At 36.8% G+C, this 23225-nt stretch overlaps 4 protein-coding genes across 6 annotated transcripts in view; 3 read left to right on the forward strand and 1 right to left on the reverse strand.

Annotated features, from left to right (window-relative positions):
* The window catches only part of arhgef2 (rho/rac guanine nucleotide exchange factor (GEF) 2), a 46710-nt gene extending 41722 nt beyond the window's left edge, over window positions 1-4988 (forward strand). Inside the window, exon 21 of the mRNA XM_042755710.1 lies at window positions 3568-4988. Within this exon, the coding sequence (XP_042611644.1) occupies window positions 3568-3620 (53 nt within the window). The 3' untranslated portion in view covers window positions 3621-4988. The remainder of the gene's footprint in view (window positions 1-3567) is intronic.
* Window positions 4989-6439: 1451 nt separating this feature from the next.
* pmvk (phosphomevalonate kinase) lies at window positions 6440-9698 on the reverse strand. The gene is made up of 5 exons (XM_042755733.1): window positions 9434-9698; window positions 9288-9351; window positions 7438-7590; window positions 7008-7136; window positions 6440-6637 (listed from the first exon to the last, which is right to left on the reverse strand). Exons 1-5 carry the CDS (start codon window positions 9520-9522, stop codon window positions 6464-6466), a joined length of 609 nt encoding a protein of 202 aa, XP_042611667.1. The 5' UTR covers window positions 9523-9698; the 3' UTR covers window positions 6440-6463.
* Window positions 9699-10267: 569 nt separating this feature from the next.
* On the forward strand, window positions 10268-16834 carry eaf1 (ELL associated factor 1). 2 transcript variants are annotated; one of them, XM_042755731.1, is made up of 7 exons: window positions 10268-10395; window positions 10615-10763; window positions 10927-11021; window positions 11094-11230; window positions 12998-13164; window positions 15433-15621; window positions 16357-16834. In XM_042755731.1, exons 2-7 carry the CDS (start codon window positions 10661-10663, stop codon window positions 16404-16406), a joined length of 741 nt encoding a protein of 246 aa, XP_042611665.1. In that variant the 5' UTR covers window positions 10268-10395; window positions 10615-10660; the 3' UTR covers window positions 16407-16834. The 2 variants fall into 2 exon arrangements, with proteins under 2 accessions (XP_042611665.1, XP_042611666.1); XM_042755732.1 differs by lacking the exon at window positions 10268-10395 and adding an exon at window positions 10441-10502.
* A 3345-nt stretch (window positions 16835-20179) lies between these two features.
* bbs9 (Bardet-Biedl syndrome 9) overlaps window positions 20180-23225 on the forward strand; it is a 107155-nt gene continuing 104109 nt past the window's right edge. For both annotated transcript variants that reach the window (XM_042755720.1, XM_042755721.1), the window contains exons 1-2: window positions 20180-20305; window positions 22395-22507. In XM_042755720.1, coding sequence (XP_042611654.1) covers window positions 22396-22507 — 112 coding nt within the window. In that variant the 5' untranslated portion in view covers window positions 20180-20305; window position 22395. The remainder of the gene's footprint in view (window positions 20306-22394; window positions 22508-23225) is intronic.

Below are 23225 nucleotides of genomic sequence, written 5' to 3' on the forward strand. Positions count from 1 at the left end.
AGGCCTAAGCTACATACCCAACTTAATTGTTAGGGCCTCGGCCCAGTGGTAGAGCTAAAGGCTTGGAATCAGGAAAGATTCCTTTAAAGGGATACGGCTAGGAACCTAGCATTTTATACTAAGTCTTGCCTGTCACACAGGGGCTACAGCTTGCTTCCGCAAAAGCTTGCTGAAGGAGCTGTCTCAACAGATCTCCAGTAGCAACACCCTGTTTAGATAGGTATCCGAGGATACATGGGTGGAGTGGCGCCCAAGATGAACGGGGCTTTTACCAACTCAAGAAAGGGCACGAAGCAATCGCGTGAAGCCCTCACCATATAGGATTTTAGAAAGAACGCAGAGTACTAGCGTGCGAACTTACCACAGTGTGGATTTCAGAAAGTGTGCAAAGACTTCACGTGCACACTTACCATATCATGGATTTTCAAATACTGTTCTAGGGAAGGGCTCTCGTGGCACTCTGATAGAGCAGCTCATAGATGGAATGGTGCATCTCAAAAAAGTATGTTTGAGAGTCATCAACTCGATCTGTGGAAATAATGCTGGAGCGCTCTGGGAAAAACAGTGAACTCAGTCTCATATGAGAGGAGAACTCCTGAATCCAGAGTAGCACGCTCATAGGCGACCCTTCTTGGAAAAGGGGAGCGCTGCTAAACTACCACGAGAATCGCCCGAATAGCCCCTCATGTTGAGGGAAGCGATGCTTGAAGTGTATAAACAAATACACACTGGCTGAATGGAGCCCAAGGAACCAAGGTCTAATCATCTCAAGAAAGGGAACGAGGCGGAGCGCGTAACCCTTACCATACAGGATTTCAGAAAGTGCGCAGAGTCTTGCGTGCACACTTACCAATATGTGGATTTTTAGAAAGTGCGCAAAGTGTTCACGTGCACACTGACCACCATGTGGTTTTCAGAAAGTACACAGAGCTTAGCGTGTGTACCTAAAGGTTCCTAAGCATGGCAGAGGCGCTGAACCGCACAGGAGAGGCAAGCTCAAATTTTATAAACCTCTAGCGAGGGGAGCATCACCTGAGGCAGCATATACAAGAAGACTTCTGTAACTGCCACCTTCACTTCCCGCTGGATGCGACAGCACCTAAGAGGCCAGGAGACCCCTCAGGGTGACCTGGCCGGACATCCATGAAATTCCCTGCAGTGCTGTGCCAGGCCTGATGATCAAGGAGGCTCCCGCAGAAACCTGTGATCTCAGCCGCCTAATACCGGAACATGAATCCGGATGGCTGGTGCTGACGAGTGTTTAGTAAACACTGTAACTGAGCACTGCAAAGGAAACTCACAGAGTTTATTAGTAGACATAACCACCAGCAATTTACACATAAGTATATACAGAAAGGGTTATTTTTATACTCCCACCCTCCTGTGCTGGAGTCCCGCTCAAGGGGCGCCTCCTTTTAGTCCGGACCATCAGTAAGGTGGTTGCTATGAACATAGAACCAGCCAAAAACATTATAGGTCCAGCATAGGAGACTGTTATGCGTTAGAGGTTTCCACCTAACCTCGATCAGGTGGAGAGCTGGTGGTTACAGGGGAATTAGGAAGGGGAGGATAAAAGCAGAAGTTAAAAATCCCTAAAGGGAACGAGTAGATACCTCAGTATCACTCTGACTCAGACGAGAACGCTGCCTCGTCTGGATCACATCCCTTAGGTTCTGCTTACCCCCTTGTGACCCACAATTCCTCTTAACCCTGCCCGCAGGGGGGGGAGGAGCGTGAGTCGCGACACTAGCCTTCTGTGCCCGTCTTTGATCCTCAGATCGAGACAGGCCAGGACCCCTATGTGTTGTTCGGGCTCAGACCTGGACCTTCGTGGAACGAAGGATCTGAAAGCAGCGGAGTGCGCCTTCGTCTCCCCGAACTTCTCGATCACCGTCTCAACGGAAATACCGAAAAGTTCAGAAGGCGAAACCTGACCATCGAGAAGAAAGCCTTTTCTTTCTTCCCGATGTCTGCCAGGTTCATCCACAGATGTCTCTCCGCCACCACCATGGCCGCCATAGTCCTGCGCTTGGCAGAGGCGGCCTGCTTGGTAGCCCGGAGAGAGGCCTGTGGTGCGGCACAGCTCGGCTACCTGATCAGGAAAAAGGCTTTCGCCTTTATCCAGGTCTCTTAGCAGATCAGTCTGATATGCTTGAAGCATTTATTTTGTAATAAAGCCACAGCCTGACCTGCTGCTGCGTATGCCCTGCCATTTAAGCAAGATGCATTGCTTGAAGGGGCTTAGATGGCAAGGAGGGAGATTAAGAGAGGATGTCTCCCCCGCAGAATGAAAGCTCTTTCTGCAGGGGGCATTCTCTCATAGCCGTTTTCGTGCATCGCCTCAATGTCGGCAAAACTCTTATGCTGAAACCGATGGATGCGAGAAGAAAACGGCCTCTTTCATTTCCTTTCGATCTCAGTATGGAGATCAGGCAGAAATGGAAGGCTCACCTGAGCTGGAAGGGCTATGGTCGGAAAGATAACGCTCATCGAGGCGCGATCCATAAACTCCAACAGCTCTACATACGCAGAGCAGAAGAATTGAGAAGGCTCAGCCTCAGCTTCTTCACCATCCTCAAATATCTCCTGCTTTTCCTGGGTAAAAACCCAGCAGAGCACTAACCTCAGTATCAGAAAGTGTTAAAGATATAACATCATCCTCCCGAGGCTCTCTCTCGTCTGACGCCATTATGAGTGCGAAAGGGAAAGTCCCTCTTTAAACCATTCAGACAGATCCACCTGAAATTCTCACGAGCTCATTCTCCTCCGTGCCTCAGCAGCGGCGGGTCCTGAACCGCGGGAAGCAGATGGCTGCCTTTTTTTTTTTTTTTTTTGGAAAGAGAGACGAACGAGAGCGGAGCTTTTTTCCTTGAAAAAACGCTCGCAATGCACGCAGATTGCCTCCTCAAAGACATCGCGTGCGTGCTCTTTACCCAAACAAATCACGTAAAGATCGTGTGTATCATCGGGTGTCAAATAATGCCGACACGGATGCATACATTGTCTAAACGCTTGCTAGTAGTCGCCATGATAGACAGAGAAAGAGCGCTCTTACCGGTTCTTTCAGATGCACGCTTCAAACAAAACAGTCAGTGAAGACGAAGAAGAGAATGACGTGTTTTCCCCAGTGCCTGTTTTATAGTCGCACCGGTAGTGACGTCAGAGGCTGTCGCCGGCCAACTCGTTGGTGTTTTTTCATTTGTATGCTTCAGACACGGGTCACGACGAGGTGTTCCCCATAGCGACCCCTAGAGGACGCAGTTCGAAGTTCCCTTGAAAGGGAACTTTGGTTCTCTTAAACAAACTGGGTGGAAACAATGCTTTATTGGCTGATGTTTTATGTGATATAAAAACATTTTGCTCAAGTTTAATTCACAACTTTGGATGTATAAAAGTAAAAAAAAAAAAAAAAAAATCAGGGGAAAATTTGCTTATTTTTGTCACAATGATCAAAATGTTTTTATGAGATTCACCCTAATATTTAACCATCAGTTTTTCCTCTGGTCTATATCACATTGCATGTTGAAGAAGACCTCACAAACACGCACTGCTTTGTCTGGTTTTCAGATCTGCAGGATATTCCAGAGGAGAGTGAGTGTGGGACAGAAGCTCACAGTTAACATCAGCTCAACTAGAAGATCCTACCTTAACCTCCTCCAGAACTCTAGAAACTCACCTCATCAGTCAGTTACGACTCAAGGCCTGTTCACACCACGCCAAACACAGACAAATCTTGTGCGGTTACATTTCATTTGAAAGAACTGCTGTTAATGCATCCGTCACTAACATTTACATGCTGGCAATGTGACGTTTTTAAAGTGTGTGTGTGTGTGTGTGTGTGTATATATATATATATATGTATATATATATATATATATATATATATGAATAGGGAATGTAATTCTCAGCTGTTGGTGTTTCATAAAACCATGACTCCGTGAACAGACTGTTTTGCTTAACAACAGAGGAAGAAGTCTGAATCTTTTCTCTGTCTCTGTATTCTTGTATTTGGTGTTGCTTGATAGACAGCATAGTGAGGGCTATTTAAAACATGTAAATACTGTTTTAATTTCCTTTCTTCTCTGTGAAAAACAGGTGTCTCGAACAGCACAACACTTTGTGTTCTGGAGTAACCAGGGTATTTCTGCTTTTTCTATAAGTGTCTCCTTTTTTATGCATTGGTTTGAACAGACAAAATGCAAAAATTTGACCAAATTTGTGTTGGTGTGAACTGGCCTTTACTCTGTAGAATAATGTTATTGCATTTTATATGAAACATAGTATAGAACAATTAAGTCTTTTGCAAGATTTTCAATGTTTTTGCAAACATTGTCTTCATTTTACAGTTGTGTTATTTAAAAGGTTAAAGGTGTATTTATTTGAGTTGGAACTCAAGGAAACTTTAGAGGATATTCTGAGCTTGTGCTGACTGACTTCCAGTTTTAATATATCGATTGTCAATTTTAGCTGCATTATTGTCCATTGCTATATTATTGGAAGGATGTGTCATTGGACATGATTTTCTTCTGCTGAAAATAAGTGATATTATGGTAAAGATGAGATGTAGCACACTGAATGCCCTGCTTATTTGGCAGCAGCTTAAAAAAGACTTTGAATGCAGTTATAACTACCACAGTTTACCTCTATAAATGGTAATAAATCAATGTTAATATGACCAGTGAAGGTTTTCTTCTATACTGCTAAAAAAAAAAAAAATAGAAAATGAGATATTAATGTTGATATTGATAATGGAATGAAGTGGAAAATGATTGTAAATTCTTCTCTGGCCACTTGAAATCACACTAAAGCTTTGTTTAATGTCACACTGTTGATATTGTCCATGTATAAATGTTTGAGGAAGAACAGCACCCTTTAAACATAGCTGTTAAATCATTGTATTTTTATTCATTTTTCATTGTACTGTGTGTTTATATATATATATGGCTGTAATCATGTTTTGTCATCTATATAAATGCATTGATAACGGCTTTACTCTATTTCGTTAACTACACAACACATTAACATTTGAACATTTTCCTGTCACATGAAGTGCAAACGTTCTGCCATCTTCAACCCTACAAAGTACTAAACAAGAGACTATTACTGAAAGCCAAAGTAAAAAAAATGATGGAGTAGCTCAGATACCTCGGTGCCTGATTATTAAGAGATTTAAAAACATAAAGAATCATTTTGAACTCAATTCGAAAATGCACAGGCAACAAATGTGAAAATTTAAAAATTGCATTAACTGCAGAGGAGCGACAGAATACTTGGACATACCATAATAAAGAGAGCTGCAGCAAGTGCAAGCGAGACATAACAGTGCATGGATTGCAATCTCCAAGGATTTTTCAGAGAGAAAATTTTGTCATTTTTCTAGTAAAAAAAAGTCTAATACTGGTTTTAATCAAGCGGCAACCTCGCGCTCTCTCTCGTGAAGCCAGCAATGAAGTGACTTCAACTGTAATTCGTCAACTGGCTGCAAAAGGGAGTCAGTCCCATAGACTCCCTAAGTTAAAATGCCCAACTTTACAGCAGAAAAAAAAAAAAAAACATGTTTACAGCATAGTTCAAAAAATTATTTTGGTCTATATAGCTAATTTTGCCCTTCATGACAACTGTGAGGGGGGTGAATTTTTTTATAACTCATCCGTTTAAATTATAGTAAGCCTTAAAGTTCTGCATAATTAAGGGTGTGGCCACTTGAGTGACAGGTGGATTGCCGCTGCTGTCACTGCCGTCGAGTTAGGTGGGCGTGGCTTCAGTAAACAGCTCCCGCCTCTTTGACCATTTTCGATTATCTGCCAAGATGGCGACGGGCCGCTCCGCTTTGAGCTTCAAAAACACTTTTTAGAAAACTACGGGTGACGTCACGGACACTACGTCCATGTTCTTATACAGGCTATGGTTTTAATACATTATATGTTCTGCAGGGTTTTACATTAAAAATCATGTTTATGAAGTGGCAATGAAGCCAGAAGAAACAACTGTGAGTATGAAAAAAGAAAAAGAGAAATCATTAAATAGATTTAATTGTTTTGTGACTTTAAAAACCCTTTACATAACTTTTTAGTGTAGTTTGCGTGGGGAATTGACCTGCATTATGGTTCTTACACATTGAAAATCTTTGACTCTGATTTATAGCTTATATTAACTCTTATTATATAACTCTATTTCGGGCAAACTATTCTTTTAATATTGCTCCTACAAAACAGTACCATTTTGTTTAATTAAATAAATTAATATTTTATACGGAAAGCACCAAATATGGCACAGTACAGTTTTTTAAATCATTATTCTTCAGGAAAAAAATTTAAAAACAAAGCAGAGACTGATCCTTTTTGTTAAAAAGTAAATGAGACACTTTTTGGAATGCTGTGAGGGTGAGTAAATGATGACTAGAACCATTCATTAAAATGCAGAAGAGTTTGCAAGGATACAGGTGGCAAAAAAGCAGCTTTTATTAATCCAGTTTAATACTATTTTGTGCGTTTGAGTCCTCCTCCCGTGACCTGATCAGTGACAGTAGCCCCTCCAGCTGTTTCTCCAGAACGTCATCCGCTCCATCGTTCCTGATGATACAGTCAAACTTCACACCCTCATCCAAACCACACTCGGACTCAGCGTCGTCTATACCTGGACAGGTACACAAGGACACAATCAGACCACTACCACAACCCCCACAACTCTGTTATATCATGTTGGGGAAGTCATGGCCTAATAGTTAGAGAATTTGACTCCTAACCCTAAGGTTGTGGGTTCGAGTCTCGGGCCGGCAATATCACAACTGAGGTGTCCTTGAGCAAGGCACCGAACCCCCAACTGCTCCCCGGGTGCCGCAGCATAAATGGCTGCCCACTGCTCCGGGTGTGTGTTCACGGTGTGTGTGTGTTCACTGCTGTGTGTGTGTTCACTTTGGATGGGTTAAAAGCAGAGCACGGATTGTGATTTTGGGTCACCATACTTTTCTGAATGTAGTGTAATTTTAAATTTTTTTATTGTTCAGTTGTGGTGAATCTCCAGCCTCTCTGTGATCTCGTCTGCTCAGAAGTCTCCACCCGAACACAGACACATTTATCAGGAAACTCTTCATGGAACCACTGCACGTCTGACATCCTTCTGCAGTCGCTGATTATCTGAGTAATGGATAGTATGTTTTATAAATATATATATATATATATATCAGCCATAATTTCTTCAAGTTAAACCACTCTTCTATGTAGTGAAGATATCTGAGTTTCTCTGTGTATTTTATCTTATGATGGTTTTTCTCAAATGACTTTCTCTGCTCTGGAGATGAAGTTCATGTGTTCATATCCTCATGTAGTGAGGTGACAGATGCTGGAAACATTACAAGCGTCAAGCTTGCTCGAGTATGTGTGGTAGACTAAACTGCACTGCTCATTCACACATTATTAAATAACTGTTTGCTCATACCCAGACGGGCTGTGTGGCATGTTTGATGGCCAGTCTACAGAAGAAGCCCGAGTCCTGCTGTCTCTTCATCTCACCCCAGCGGATCATGTCAGCACGATAGCTCTCCTTATACTGACCAGAACCCAACAGCTCCTCATAGTCGAGGTTATGATCCTGATATTCAGAAATACATCCGTTTCTGGTAAAGTTTTCACAGAGAACAACAACCATTTCCATTTCAGAGCACAAACAGAATGGTATTTTAAGGGATTCACCTCAACATTTAAATGCTTGTCACTCCCAAACGTTACCACAATAAAGTTAATAAATAATAAATAATGTTGGCTTAACAAAACAGTACTGTTATTCACCCCAGTCTGAAATCTGCACCCCAGCACTGGATCTTTAAAGTGCAACTGTTTATGTGTACTGTACTATACTGTACTGTACGTGATGTTTTTCCTGAAACAAGTAATATTATTATTATTTTTTATATATATACAGTAATAAGAAAAAGTATGTGAACCCATTAGAATTGGTGGTATTTTCAGCATTAATTGGTCAAAAGAAAAAAAATCATGTGTTTCTATACTTTGATTAAGATCAGATGCCATATTAAGACCATTTAATGCAGAAAACTAACCATTTCCAGTGTGTTTTATACCTTTCCTTGCCACTGTATACTATAAGAGTAACTTCTGTCAAACTGTGCTAATCAGTAATTGTGAATGAGCTTGCTGAATGGTATGCTTTATGTAAACATTAACAAACATTTGTGAAAATTGTGTTAAAACAAAATCTAGTGTAAAATGAGGTCACATGAAGAGGTCACAGGTTATATTTAGTTAGTATATAAAGCATTAAAAAACATCTTACTAAGACATTATTGAGCGATATAGAGTGACAACTGAAGCTTATCATACTATACGGGCTATTAAAGCCTGATGTATCATAAATGATACAAAATATCAAACCAATACGCAAACTTTTTTCTTTAGAAGTTTTAATATTTTGTCTAAGGTATTAGTAACTGTTTCCCTTTAACTCTTACCGTCCCACCTGTGGGACGCATGGCACTCTTTTTTTGTTGTCTTTTTCTCTATAAAATCTTTTAGTAATCATCATAAATTATATACCGTTTGAAAGCTTAGAAGCCCAAGATTCATCCTGTGAAAACCATTTGAAATCGGAGATTGCGTTACCATGGAAATGGTACTTTAAAGTCTTATGGCCGTCTCCTCCCCCTTAGTGGGCAGTGTCAAGTGTCATATTACAAAATGCATTACGGTCTTTTAGAATCAAAACTTTTTATAATTTTGGCAACAAACATATCATTGGAAAGATCTGAGTCTCAGGATTCCACATTTGGTGGTTATTTTGAGATAGAAGTAAAATTGACAGAGAAATCTAGAGAAAAATTAATTAAACAAAATTCAAAGGAGTTTTAGTGGCTCCCAGTGGCTGTTTGTGGTATGACGCCCTAAATAAAATATCACAGGAACCTCAATTTTTTTCATATCAACTTCAAATTTGGAACATAACTTATTTAGACACATGGCTTTCATTTTATACCAATTTTAGAGTAAAAATTGTTATGTAAAATATTTATAATAACATATAATAAAATTAATATAGCGCATTTTATTTACAGTACATTTAAACTTCTATAACTTTAAATTTTTTGAAGAAATTCCACTTTAAAAAGAGACCAACCTTAGGTCTATATTCCAAAGTGTTCATAAATTACAACAATTTAAGTTTGGATAGTGCACTTTAATGCCAATTTTAAAAAATGGGGGGTGACAGTTAAAGGGTTAAACAAATCTGGCTATTATTGACACGTCAGGCTCTACAGCAGGTGTGTACTGTACCTGAGCATACTGCTGTTTGAGAGGCGCAGACAGTCTGAGGATACAGCACATCTCTGCTGTCAGGCTGTCATTCAGAAGAAGAGCATTTATTAATTCAAGAATTCATCTATTCACCCAACAGTGTTCCATCACACTCGAGATCTCACCTCTTCTGTATTAAATCTGTCACATAGTCCTTCCCTGACTTTCGCTTCCCGCTGAACAACAGAATGACCGTTGGTAGTGTACACGTCATGGCTGTTACTGCGCGTGAAGTGTTCTAATTCACATACACAGCTGACACATGTTCAGAATAACTGTTATTCAAACAGGAACGACTTCTTGTCGATTTACCGTAACGAACCGACACAAAGCAGCTATAAATACACATAGACACGCTTTGATCCTGCTGTTAGTTTTGTTTTAGTTCTTTATGTATGTGGTTTTAGGCATAAATACAGAATGTGTTTTTTTTTTTCACTTAAAGAAGGTGTAAGTGTAAGTGTTTAAACGTCTGAATGCGTGATGCTTGGTGTTTTGTGTATTTACGGTAATCGGACTAGTGTCACGCCATCAACTCACGGGGTATGTGTTAAACATTTTTATTACATTTTATAAAATACTATGAAATAGTATTTAAATAGCATCAGATGTTGTGAAATAAAACAGTAATCTTATTTTGCTCACGCATTTATTAATCACTTTTTTTTCTGACATCACTGAACCGGAAGTCAAATGACAAAAGCGTTTTTTTTCTTTTCTTTTCTGGATTTCATTCTTAATTTTATCCCCTGCTTTTGCTTATGAGGAAAAATAAACTTTCAAAATATTTACCTGTAATTGTACTAACACGCGATCTCTTTATTTCAATCATTATTATTATTTGTATTTATTTCTCAGTCGTCATTAGGACCTTTTCGCTCACTTCGAAATATGAACAGCTCATCTTTTTTATTTTATTTTTTGCATTAGGTTTTAAATACTAAATGTTTGATTTTCAAAACCGTAACAACAACATCTTTTATGAAGGCGTTATTATTGTTTTCGTGACCCGGAAGTTTTGGATCTGTCAAAAGTGTTTTAGAAGGGATACAGCAAAAACTACTGGGCATGCGCACATCAATATAGCGTAATTTTTCTCGCACTGTACAACAATAATTACTATTTTTTTATTATTGTAAGGGGTAGGTTTAGGGTTGGGGCATGTGTAGACGTTAATAAAACACAATCTAATAGGTAGAAAATTAAATGAATTGTTAGCTTCCGGTTTTTGCTGTATTCATTCTAGCCACAACCGTGTTTTTGCAACAACTTCTTTGTCTTTGTTTACATGCGATGTTCGCCGCAGAACTGTCTCTTCTGTGAGGCTGCTGGTTTCGATGTGACGCGCAGTGATGAACGGCAGCTCGAACCCTGCTCTCGATAAAGAAGAGCATGTGTTGAAGCTCGGAGATAGTTTTGAGAAGAGACCAAAATCATCTTTTCACACCATCAGATGTGAGTCCATCAAGTATGACTTTCTTTTTTCACAGATTTGATGTTACAAATGTGTGGATTATGTAAAATCATCGACAATGTGAACTAGACTTAAAGTATACATGGATTTTATTATTATAATTAAAAATAAATGACCGTACTGTGTATTCACTTTCTTCCTCAGATGATTTTAAACCAGCATCTATTGATACATCCTGTGAAGGAGAATTACAAGCAGGAAAAGGAGACGAGGTGACCATCACATTACCTCACATACCGGTAAGAGTCGATGTTGGTAAGATTCTGTGTGTGAAACCCTGTCTACGGACCACTCACTGTAATTCCTCTCAAGGCTCCACTCCACCGATGACAGTGTTTAAGGGCAACAAAAGGCCGTATCAGAAAGACTGCGTTCTCATCATCAATCATGACACTGGAGAGTTTATGCTGGAAAAGCTCAGCAGCAGCATACAAGTCAAGAAAACACGGTGAGAACTTTGTGTGTGAAGAGATTTCAAGTCAAGTGGCACCTAGTCACCAAATCTTTTTAAGTCAAAGCTTAAGGAGATTGATTAATAATATATATATATATATATATATATATATATATATATATATATATATATATATATATATATATATATATATATATATATACATATTTCATGAGACACATCATTGCAAAAATAGCTTCACAGAAAATGAAAGTTTCAAGATGATGTCCATTTATACACACATCGTAGTAGTAATATTTAGAAGTTTTGTAGGCAAAATTAATTTCCCCATTTCAAATGCTGCAATTTAGTTTTATTTATTAAACAAATTAGTGTTATTTTAGTGTCATTGATATATTATTATACTTTTCTATTAATGTTTTGAACAAAGGTTTTATTTTGTTTTTTTCCATTTTAATTTAAAAGTCATATTTTTTTCTAGTTGTAGTTATTTTAGTATACTTTAAGTGAAAAAAAAGTGTTTTATATATATATATATATATATATATATATATATATATATATATATATATATATAGCCGTTCAAAAGTTTGGGATCAGTAAGACCTGTATTGTTTTTTAAAGAAGTCTTTTATGCTCATCAAGGCTGCATTTATTTGATTAAATATACAGAAAAAAAAATAATCTTGCATAATGTTATTACAATATAAAATTATGGTTTCTGTTTTAATATCCTTTAAAATATAATTTATTTCTGTGATGCAAAGCTGAATTTCCATCAGCCATTACTCCAGTCTAAAGCGTCACATGATCCTTAAGAAATCATTCTAAAATGCTGATTTATTATTAGAATTATCAATGTTGGCAACAGCTGTGCTGTCAAATATTTTTTTGGAAACTGCTACACTTTTTTCAGGATTCTTTGATGAATAAAAAGTTCATCTTTTCTAATAATATAAATCATGGCTATCACTTCTTATAAATGTAACACATTTTAGCTGAATAAAAGTTTTAATTTCTTTAAAAAAAAAAAAAGAATTAAAATTTACTGACCCCAAAATTTGAACAGTAGTGTATATTGTTAGAAAAGACTTCTATTTTAAATAAATGCTCTTCTTTTTAACTGTTTATTCATCAAAGAATCCTGAAAAAAGTATCACAGGTTCCGATCATATTAGAATGATTTCTGAAAGATCATGTGACACTGAAGACTGGAAATGCAGCTTTGATGAGCATAAGAAACTCCTGTAAAAAAACATTAAATTTATTCATCAATATATATATATATATATATATATATATATATATATATATATATATATATATATATATATATATATATATATATATATATATATATATTACAATTATATTTAAGAGATATAGTTTACTATATCCCTGGTTTAATCACACTAATATCCAGTATATTTAAAAAAAAAAACTAGACAAATTTATTTAAAAAAACTAGTCTATTTAAAAAAAAAAAGTATATTAAAAAAAAAACTAGACAAATTTAATCATAATTGGTTTTATTATTGGTCTGGTTTTATTAATTATATGATGCTTAAAACTGAGTGTTGAATCCAGTGTTTCTGAAACAATAAATACTGTAAGCTCACGTACAGAAGATCATGGTCACATCACATAAAGTTATGTGAATGTGAGAGTGTGTGCAAACAGATAGAACTCATCCACACCTGCTCTGACCACTTGAAATTGTCACATTGTGCAGTATTTTCACTTCCACATAGACCATAAAATGACTGTGATGTTGAAGATGTCTGTGTCTGTGTCGATCAGAGCTGAGGGCAGCAGTAAGATCCAGGCTCGTATAGAGCAGCAGTCAGCGAGAGCTAACCAGCTGACAGCACAGTTCCGCACCCCCATCAAGCCTGGAGCGGGGGCGAAGACCTCACCAACCAAAGACAACCCTTCACCTGAGCCGCAGCTCGATGACATCAAACGAGGTTAGACCTTCATGCCTGTGATTATACACTAGCCTTCTAAAGTTGTAGACTACTAAAGCTTTTTTTAATTTTGGATTATTCTAGTTTAAATTATATTTAATGAAAAAAAATATTATCAATAATATTAATATTATCAGGGTCTATTGATTACATGTTGTCGAGCAGACTTGGACAAAACCTGACGTTCTGTGTGATCCAAGCATGAGTTGTCAATGAGTCAATGTCATTTATTTGCTTGCTCTTTGATAATTAGTGGTTTAGAGATGACGTAGAATCTTAAAGGGTCATGAAACTCCCCGATTTCAGCACCTCAGATTTGGGAGAGCATCACTACCAGACCCAAAACACATTTCACTGTAGAAGAATGAACATGTGTGTGAAATACGAGAGGATATTTCTTAAATGAACATGTAACTGCTACTGCATTTACACAAAAATGGGTCACTGAATGGTTCACTAATCCATTTTTTTCGTTGCCACCTCCAACCTTTTATACATTATAGGAGAAGAATAATTGTGCCTTGCACGAGTTAAAAAAAAATGTTTCATGATAGGAAGAAATTTACAACAGCAACAAAAAAAAAAACATTACTTGTTGATAATAAAATGTAATGTTCAATGTAATAATAATAACATTTGGATGCTGTGAAACTCTGAACTTTGTTAAATAATCGTTTGACCATGTACACAAAGTTTTTACGTTTTGATTGTGTGTGATTCTGAAATTTGTTAGATGGTTTTTTGTTAGATATACAGTTGTTTTAAATATATTTGGACACAGGCACAATTATTATTATTTTAGCTGTTGACCAAAACATATTCAAGTTACAGTTATATACTGAATATGGGCTTACACTCTGAGCTTTAGTTTGAGAGTATTCTCATCAAAATTGGAGGAAAGGTAAAGGAATTACAGCTCTTTAACATGTACCTCCCCCTTTTTCAAGGGACCATTAGTAATTGGTCAATTGACTCAAAAGCTGTTTCATGGACAGGTGTGAGCTATTCCTTCACTATTTCTTCATCAATTAAGCAGGTGAAAGTTCTGGAGTTGATTCTAAGTGTGCCATTTGCATTTGGAAGCTGTTACTGTGAACCCACATAACGTGGTCTAAGGAGCTCTCCATACAAGTGAAACAAATCCATCAGAGAGATAGCAGGAACAGGAAACAGACGTGTCACTGTCAAAGTCTGCAATCAAGTGGAGACTTCATCAGAGCAAATACAGAGGGTTGACCACAAGATGCAAACAAGGCCAGATTAGACTTTCCCAAAAAAAAAAACATCTAAAAAGCCAGACCACTTGCATTCTTTGGACAGATGAAATTAAGATCAACCTGTACCAGAATGACGGGAAGAAAAAAGTATGGAGCATGCAACATCATCTGTGAAACATGGTGGAGCAGTGTGATGCATGAGCATGCATGGCTTTCAGTAGCACAGGGTTATGGATGACGTGACAGAAGACAGAAGCAGCCGGAGGAATTCTGAAGTGTACAGGGATATACTCTCTGCCCAGATTCAGCCCAGTGCAGCAAAGTTGATTGGACGGCACTTCATAGTACGAATGGACAATGACCCGAAACATACAGCAAAAGCAACCCAGGAGTTTTTGAAAGTAAAAAAGTGGAATATTCTGCCATGGCCAAGTCAGTCTCCTGATCTCACTCGCTTAAGAAAAAACTAAAGACAGAAAGACCCACAAACAAACAACTGAAGTCAGTGCAGTAAAAGCCTGGAAAAGCTTCACAAAGGAGGAAACCCAGGCTTTGGTCATGTCTATGAGTTTTAGACTTAAGGCAGTCATTGCCTGCAAAGGATTCTCAACAAAATATAAAAAAGAAAACATTTTATTTATAATTATATTTATTTGTCCAATTACATTTGAGCCCTGAAAATGGGGGAACTGTGTATAAAAATGTTGTAATTCCTAAGCAATTTATTTTAGATTTTTGTTCAACCCTTTGAATTAAAGTTTAAAGTCTGCACTTCATTTTCATCTTGATGGTTTCATTTTAATTCTATTCTGGTGGCATACAGAGCCAAAATTATTTAAATTGTGTCAGTGTATGAAATATATATGGACCTAACTGTGTATTATCTGACTTGACAGAAAGATTAAAAATGATTGATTCTAGCCCATTCAATTTTAGAGTTCTCAGAAAGTATTTTTTTATTATAGCGCCACCCGCTATAATAATTATATTATATATTAATCGAAACTTTCAACATTGCTTTTAAACCAAAAAAAATTTGCTCTTGTCTCAGAGCTGCGAGCCGAGGTGGACGTGATTGAGCAGATGAGCAGCAGCGGCAGCAGCAGTTCAGACTCTGGCAGTGGTGATGACAGCTCCTGCAGCGATGGAGAACAGGAAACTCATCTGTCCCCCAGCAGGAACAACATGGCCAACGGAATGAACAAATCACAAGGCAGCAACCAGCTGATGAACACACTCCGTAAGAGCTTCACAGTCCTTTTAGTCACCACTACAGCCGCAGAAAACAATTTTGCATTATCAGCAAAAAAAAAAAAAAAAAAAAAACACAAAGAGAGACATCTGATATGACATAGAACATTGACATATTTGGTATCTGACTTAGGGTACGTTTATACAACAACAAAGTACTAAAAACTGAAAAAGTTTTTCTGTTGTCAAAACAATCCCTGTTCACGTGGATCCGTGAAAACTACTAAAAACACTGTATTATGCATGCCAGGCCAATAGATGGTGATGTCACTCTGTAAAGAAACTCTACACGCATGTAGACTGAACACGACGTAATATGAATGAGCATGACATTACTGTTTTCTCAAATTCACATTTTTGTTGTTTACATGGGGATGGTTTTTAATACCTTGCACTTTGAAACCTGTTTTCAAAAATTCTGGAAAGGTACTGTTAGTAAAGTTTATTATTCATTAAATTGTTTGTTAATTTTACTGTGTAATTTCATTCGTTTCTTATTTGAAGTCTGGGACAAGGGTAAAAAAAAAAATCTATAAATAAAAAGTATTGGAAAAGTAGCTGAAATAAATATTAAAGGCACAATACAATTTTCCAGGAATGTTTTTTTTTATATGTTAGTTGGAAAAAAAAAATCATCACCTGGGACATTAAAGTGGCAGTAGTTGAAGGAACACCCTTCTGTGTTTGATATGGTAAATAGTTTTGTTGTCTTTTTTTCCTTCAGGAAATGATCTTCAGCTGAGTGAATCTGGCAGTGACAGTGACATCGACTGACTGATGTTCAGCACTCAAAAACATAGATTGTGTTTCTCTCTGTTATGTGCTTTCATAGGTGATATCAGTCTTTTTGCAGTGGTTTCATAGATGATATCAGTGCTTGCAGTTTTATCTTGAGCTTTCATGGCTTCATGTTATCATGGAGACATCATAGAAGGTGTTGAAGAATGTAAAATAATTCAGATTTTATTTTTATTGCAAAGGGACATTTTTGAACAGGTAAGGCTGTGTAAATCATCATAATTGAATATTGTACCTTTGGTTGTTCAGTATTTTTATGAAGCTAAAAATCCTCAGTCAACATGGCTTGTTTATTGTACCTTTCCCCCGTGTTCAGTGTTAAATACACCAACTTAATTAGGGATGGGCGTATCTATCCTGAAGTGTTGATATATCGATACTCAAATAAAAAATATCGATACTAAGGTGTGTTTTTTTACCAGTGATTTTGCGTGCAGTATGCATTAAATTGGACAAATAACCTATGTTAGCAAATAATTGTGTAGGACAGAACTATTTTCCTGCTCATCTGAGCACATGCAAATGTTGCAAGACAGAACCAATCAATCACAGAGAGCGCTCGCTCACTTCTGACAGTGCATTCAAACAGTGCTGCATTTCCCAAAAGTATCATAAGAAACCATTGATGTTTTTGGGAAACGCAGCCCAGATAAATGCTTATCAGAAGACAGAAAAAACATATATGTTTGAGTTATTTCACAATAAACAAATTGAAATTGTAGCCTATAGTTTGAGCAGTTACATTTATTTAAATTGAACGTTAAAAGTTCATATTGATCATGTTCTATTCTGTAATGTTAATATAAATCAATGTCAGAAAAGGTTGCATTTTATGTGTGCAACATACTTTCACTGGCAGTCCCTTATGTTTTTGTTAAAATGACCTCAACTATAGTATTTGTAGATTTCCATGGTTACTACTACAGTAAACATATTTTAACCATTTGTAAATGAAAATATAACCCAAGAAGTTGCAACTAAGGCATATTGAATGTTAAAATGCTTTTCAAATATAAAGTTAAGTTGGTCTCGTTACCCATTTTACTATATGTATATAGCATCTGTGATAGTCGGTGGGTCTGAGTAATCATTTAATCATGATTATTAATGATCATTATCATGATTATTTACTTCACAGAAGTCCTCACTGCTTTATCTTTTTTATAAAGTAGTATATTGACAAAAAAAGGACAGAAAGTCTGACACAAAAAAAACGCATCAGTGTAAAAATCTGCTCACATTGCTTCCTATTGAAATGGTTGGATTTCGCCAACAAAAATTTGCAAAACAATGGTAAATGTGATGGGGCCTTACTCTTGTTAGAAAATATTTTATTCATTACTGTAACCAGTGTTGGGGTTAACTCATTACAAGTAGTGCAAATTATGTGATCAGATTACTTTTTTCAAGTAACTAGTAAAGTAACGCATTACTTTTTAATTCACAAGAAAATATCTGAGTTACTTTTTCAAAAAAGTCTTGAATTTATTTTTTTATTTACTGACAAGGGGAGAAATCGGAAGTACAGAGGTGTTGTGTGAACATGATGTAGTTAAAAACAATCAAGCCCTGCTCATATTTATAAAGTAACGTGAAAGTAACGCAAAAGTAACGTAATGCATTACTTTCCATAAAAAGTAACTAAGTAACATAATTAGTTACTTTTTAAGGGGAGTAACGCAATATTGTAATGCATTACTTTTAAAAGTAATTTTCCCCAACACTGACTGTAACACTTTTGTTGTGTATTCAGTTTGAGAGATTGAGATCAATTTGAAATTGAGAGATGAGTGTGGAGTATTTTTGTTATAATTGACAGCAGTCCTGATGCTGTTGATTGATCTTGTTTTAAACCTGGAACAGTTATTTCATTCTTCATGGTTATCTAATTCAACTCTGCGTCATCATACACAAAGGAAAAAAGATATTTAAAGGCAGGGCGAGACAAAATTACCCTCAATTATGCCTTGTCTTTTACCATTTGGTGAATTGGTTGCAAAATGAAAAATGAAAAAAAAATTCTGATAAATAGTTACAAATCCAGAGCACCCCATTTGAGCCCTGATTCCACTGTGTGACTGTCACGAAGAGCAGTTTATGGTAAGTACAGAAGTGGCTACCACCAAATGCTGCACTATATAAATGCTGCACATCATCAGAAGATAACTTAGTGGAATGACAACATACTGAACCTTGATGCACTGAAAACATGCTTATTTTGGATGATTGCTTTGGATCTGAAGATGACATTGTGCAACTGCGACCCATAGCCAGATCATGTATAACACATCCTACATGGGTCATAAATGCTTTAACAGTCTAAAATAACAGGCAATAGCCCTTGCTAATGGATTAATGTTTCACTTGAATAGGTCATTAAAAAAAGAGGAAAAGAAGCATGACTCCAGAATGCTGTACAGTTTCCCCAGTACACTGTATTCTATCCAGAATCAGAGTTGGAAATCAATGGCAGCTTTGGGCAAAAATGCCACCAGAATGAACACGCCCCTTAAAATCAAGATAAGGGCATGTGAAACTGAAATGTGTCACGATTAAACTGAGATGTGAAATGTGAAATAAATGAAAAGTGTTGACTGCGGCATTACTTTATTTATTTATTTATTTTTAACCATTCACATTACAATCAATATCCAAGACAGTAATGACTTGCATATCAATGTATGATAATATAAACATTTCTTGAACAGATATACAATACATCTGTAACTGATTTTTAAAATTAATAACCATGTGGTGGAGGGAAACTGGTACTGACTGTGAAAACAAAAGTCCATGTGGTGTACAGGGTATATTTATTATGTATATATAATACACACACATAAATTATATATTTAGAAAATATTTACATGTTTTTTTTTATTTATATTCTTATATTTTATATTATATATAAATATATTTAATATATAAACATTAAATTTTCTTAAATATATACATGCATGTGTGTGTATTTATATATACATAATTAAATATACACAGTATACACACATATATTATGTAAACAAAACTTTTATTTTGGATGTGATTAATCGTGATTAATCATTTGACAGCCCTAATAAATAAATAAATAAAAAAACATGTATGTGACTGTCATGTGGTGCAGTTTGTTTTTTTTATAGATATCTTTTGGGTGAAATGCAATGTAATATACATTTCTATGTTTTCAGAGGTGTATAAAGACCTTACTTAATAAACCATTATGTTTAATACCTTAGAATGAGCGATTTCTATCTACATACACCGCGGGTCCCCTTGTGTGGAAGTAACCATCATGTTTGTACAGGAGCCCTAAATGGACAAACTGCTCTACAGAGCGCGTTTCGTCACTCTGTTGTTCTAGCGAATAAAACACTGACACAATTATGAACAAATACATTGCAATAACATCGATTTTTTTTTAACAATTAAGTAAATACAATTCGATTTCTTTATATATTTTTTATTCCCTCTTTTAAAAACCCGTTCAGTTTTTCAATCTACTGAGTAACCAGTGTGAATTCGTAACTGCTCTTCGATTGTTTCGTCTGTAGCCAGAATATGTCTTTTTCACTAACATTAATGACCCTGACTGTCTGCCTTTCAGTCCAACAGCAACTAAATATCCTGGGTGTCACATTTGATGTCAACATATGGCTTTTATATATATAACAGATACACTATTTCATGTTGTTAACGGAAAACTGGGGAGTGAGGATCAGGGACTTTTATTTTGATAATGCTCTGTGACGTTCCACAGCTCTGGCTTCAGCGTCGGCGTCAGTACCATGACAACAGCAGCAGGTCGAGTGTGAGGAGCTGGGATGTCTTGAGCTGGCTTGTTTACCACACATTACTGGAGAAAATATCACTGCATTCAGGTAGAACCAAACACCTTGAAGTATTTAATCTGTACCGATGAGAACAGCGTCACTTTGAACGATTCAATAGTGAGAGTACAGCAGTTTGGGCAGAAAGCGCAGCGAACAAACAAAAGCAGAGCAGATTCAGTTAAACACGCAACATTCTGTCTTTCTCTGGATAAAGCTTAGTTATATGATTTATCATCGCATTCACCTGTTCACTTACTTTGCGTGAATGTAAAGCCTCTCATATCGTAAAACCCGATACACTGTTAACAGTTAGTCTGTACACTCTCTGATTTTCTAGAGAATTGACTCAAATGTAAGAACGCAGTGTACTTTTAATGTCAAGTAAGTCAATACTGCATATCAACTAGATTTTATAATCATAGTTTGCTTTATCTGTAGACCCTCTTGTTTAAAAGTCATATTGGTCCTGTTTATATCGGACTAATCCTTTCTGATTTTATGGCTCTGTTAGAGATAACCACCATATATTCTTTAGATAACGCTCTTCTGCATTTTATGCGCTGAAACATTTGCTATATTATGTCAGTGCACAGAAATCTGTCCATCTTATTGGATTGGTCTACTTGCTTGCATTTCCTGTTCTCTGTGTCTCTGGTGTGTGGATTAGCTGTGTTAAGCAGTCAGCAGTTAGTCAGGAAAGCTGCTTGGGTTGCTGCCAGTGAAATCTGCAGTCACGTGACCTGTCTGTCGTGTTCTGCAGTCAGTCGTATGTCCAGCAGACCCAGTGGTTCAGTCAGCATCAGAGACCATGTGCACAGAAGTGACCACTGGAGAGGGCTTTATTACAACATTAAATACACGAGTGTAATAAGATCCAGTAGAATTTATTCTGCTGTGGTTGCTCTTCTACATCTGTGTATTTGGTCAACCAAATATGTAAAATCTTTAGGTCTAATAATGTATCTCAGCTGCATGTCCTGGTATTTGCTCTTACTGAGCTTTGTGAAAGAGCAGGTTGCTAAAATATCAAAGAACTCACAAAAGAACCTTAAAGGAAAATAAAAAGTGAATATGAATATAAAAAATGAATACTTTCTCACCCTCAGGCCGTCCAAGATGTAGGTGAGTTTGTTTCTTTGTCCAAACTGATTTGGAGAAATTTAGCACTGCATGGCATGCTCACCAATGGATCCTCTTCAGTGAATGGGTGCCATCAGAATGAGAGTTCAGTTTCAGTTAAAATACATCGTATGGCTGAAGTCCTTCATCCATATGCACAGATCAAGCACCATTTACAAGTAAAAAACAGTCCAGAACAGTTGTAATCTGTTGGTAGATTTTGATGTGAGAGGACAACAGGGGGTGCTCCTTCTCTACTGGGGAGGCATTGTTATGGAACATAGACTCGTATTTTGACCAAAAGCAACGGTTGAATTTTAAAATGCCTTAATCATGGATTTGTTTCTTAAAAACCTGCTGCTTTTCACTTCACAAGATGTTAATTGATGGACTTAGAGTCATGAAGATCACTTGTGATGTTTTTTTTTAGCAGTTGTGTGAACTCTCATTCTGACGGCACCCATTCACTGCAGATGATTCATTTCTGAGCAAGTGATATGATGCAAAATTTCTCCAAGTTATATTCAGTGAAATGTAAAGCTGAGCTGAAAACATAAAGCTAAGATGAAGCTCATATCATAACGGTCAACTCTGGTGGTGGAAGTTACAAATGACTAAAACACTACAGGACCTTAAACTGCAGCTCATGCTTGAAAGCCTACGAATGTCACTGAAGCACTTCTGCAAGAAAGAGTGGGCTGAAATTCTTCCACAGTGTGAAAAACCTGTAAATGCCTACAGGAAATAGTTTGGTTGTGATTATTGATGCTGATGGGGTATATCCAGTTATTAATTCAGGCACGGTTTCATACAGTGGCACATTCTTTAATGCTTTTTTTTTTTTTGCTTCTGGTTCACTTTTATGCATGCATAAGTTTTGGTTTAAGATCTGATGACATGCAGTTTAAAAATGTTAAAAAATGCAGAAATGGGTGAAACTTTTTTCACAGCACTCAAGGATTTATGATTGGTGTTTATACAGTAAGTAAATTACACATCTCTTCTCATCTCTTTTCAGGATGTCTCTATTTAAGGCTCGTGATTGGTGGGCATCAGTGCTGGGCGAGGGTGAGGAGTTTGACCAGGGGTGTCTGTGTGTTGGGGATGTGGATAACAGTGGAAGTGGATATGGTGAGTTAGGCTCATTTAAATATTTGATTGAGGTGTGTTAGCAGCTATGGTCACCACAGTTCAGTGATTTTGCGTTTCCCCAAACCATAGTTCCAACAAGCATTCACAGACTGCACTGCAGATTGCTGTGGCCTGAAGCATAGTTTTTGTAGCATGACATACTGAGTTAAATAGACCTCTTAAGCACAATAACAAGCTAACACGAGCCCAATTCCAAAAAAGTTTGGGACACTTTTTTAAAAATGCAATAAAAATCTGTCATTTGTTCAAGAATCTGTCATTTGTTCTTTATCTTTAAACTTTATTTAATTGACAAAAGTACAAAGGCAAAATTTCCAGTGTTTTCACTGATCAACTTAAATGTATTTTGTAAATTATTATTATTATTTTTTTTTTTTGATTTTGGTGCCTGCAACACACTCCAAAAAAGTTGGGACAGAGACGTTTAACATTCTGTCACATTAACTGTCCTTTTAATTACAATGTTTAATCATTTGAGAATTGATAATATTAATTGTTAAAGTTTTGCATGCAAAATTTTTGTCCAGTCCATTGTCTTGATCTAATAAGCATGTACTTCCCATGAAAGACGTTCTTGATGGCTCTGTACAATTCCACTATATGCCTCAATGTCAATGGTACATTTGCACATAAAGTATGCCAGTCACCCTGCTTTTTGCTTTTGTGAGTCGCCATTATTTGAAAGTGGTTTGCTTTT

Source organism: Cyprinus carpio, unplaced genomic scaffold (genome assembly GCF_018340385.1).
Source record: "Cyprinus carpio isolate SPL01 unplaced genomic scaffold, ASM1834038v1 S000006746, whole genome shotgun sequence".
NCBI lineage: Eukaryota > Metazoa > Chordata > Actinopteri > Cypriniformes > Cyprinidae > Cyprinus > Cyprinus carpio.

Excerpts from the sequence above, each read along its gene's own strand:
- pmvk (XM_042755733.1), bottom strand. The coding sequence starts at position 9,522 with ATGACGTGTACACTACCAACGGTCATTCTGTTGTTCAGCGGGAAGCGA. Across the intron at positions 9,352-9,433 it reads ACAGATTTAATACAGAAGAG|CCTGACAGCAGAGATGTGCT; the intron begins GTGAGATCTCGA and ends TCTGAATGACAG. Across the intron at positions 6,638-7,007 it reads GAGGCTGGAGATTCACCACA|GGTATAGACGACGCTGAGTC; the intron begins ACTGAACAATAA and ends TGTACCTGTCCA.
- eaf1 (XM_042755731.1), top strand. The coding sequence starts at position 10,661 with ATGAACGGCAGCTCGAACCCTGCTCTCGATAAAGAAGAGCATGTGTTG. Across the intron at positions 10,764-10,926 it reads ATCTTTTCACACCATCAGAT|ATGATTTTAAACCAGCATCT; the intron begins GTGAGTCCATCA and ends TTTCTTCCTCAG. Across the intron at positions 13,165-15,432 it reads GCTCGATGACATCAAACGAG|AGCTGCGAGCCGAGGTGGAC; the intron begins GTTAGACCTTCA and ends CTCTTGTCTCAG.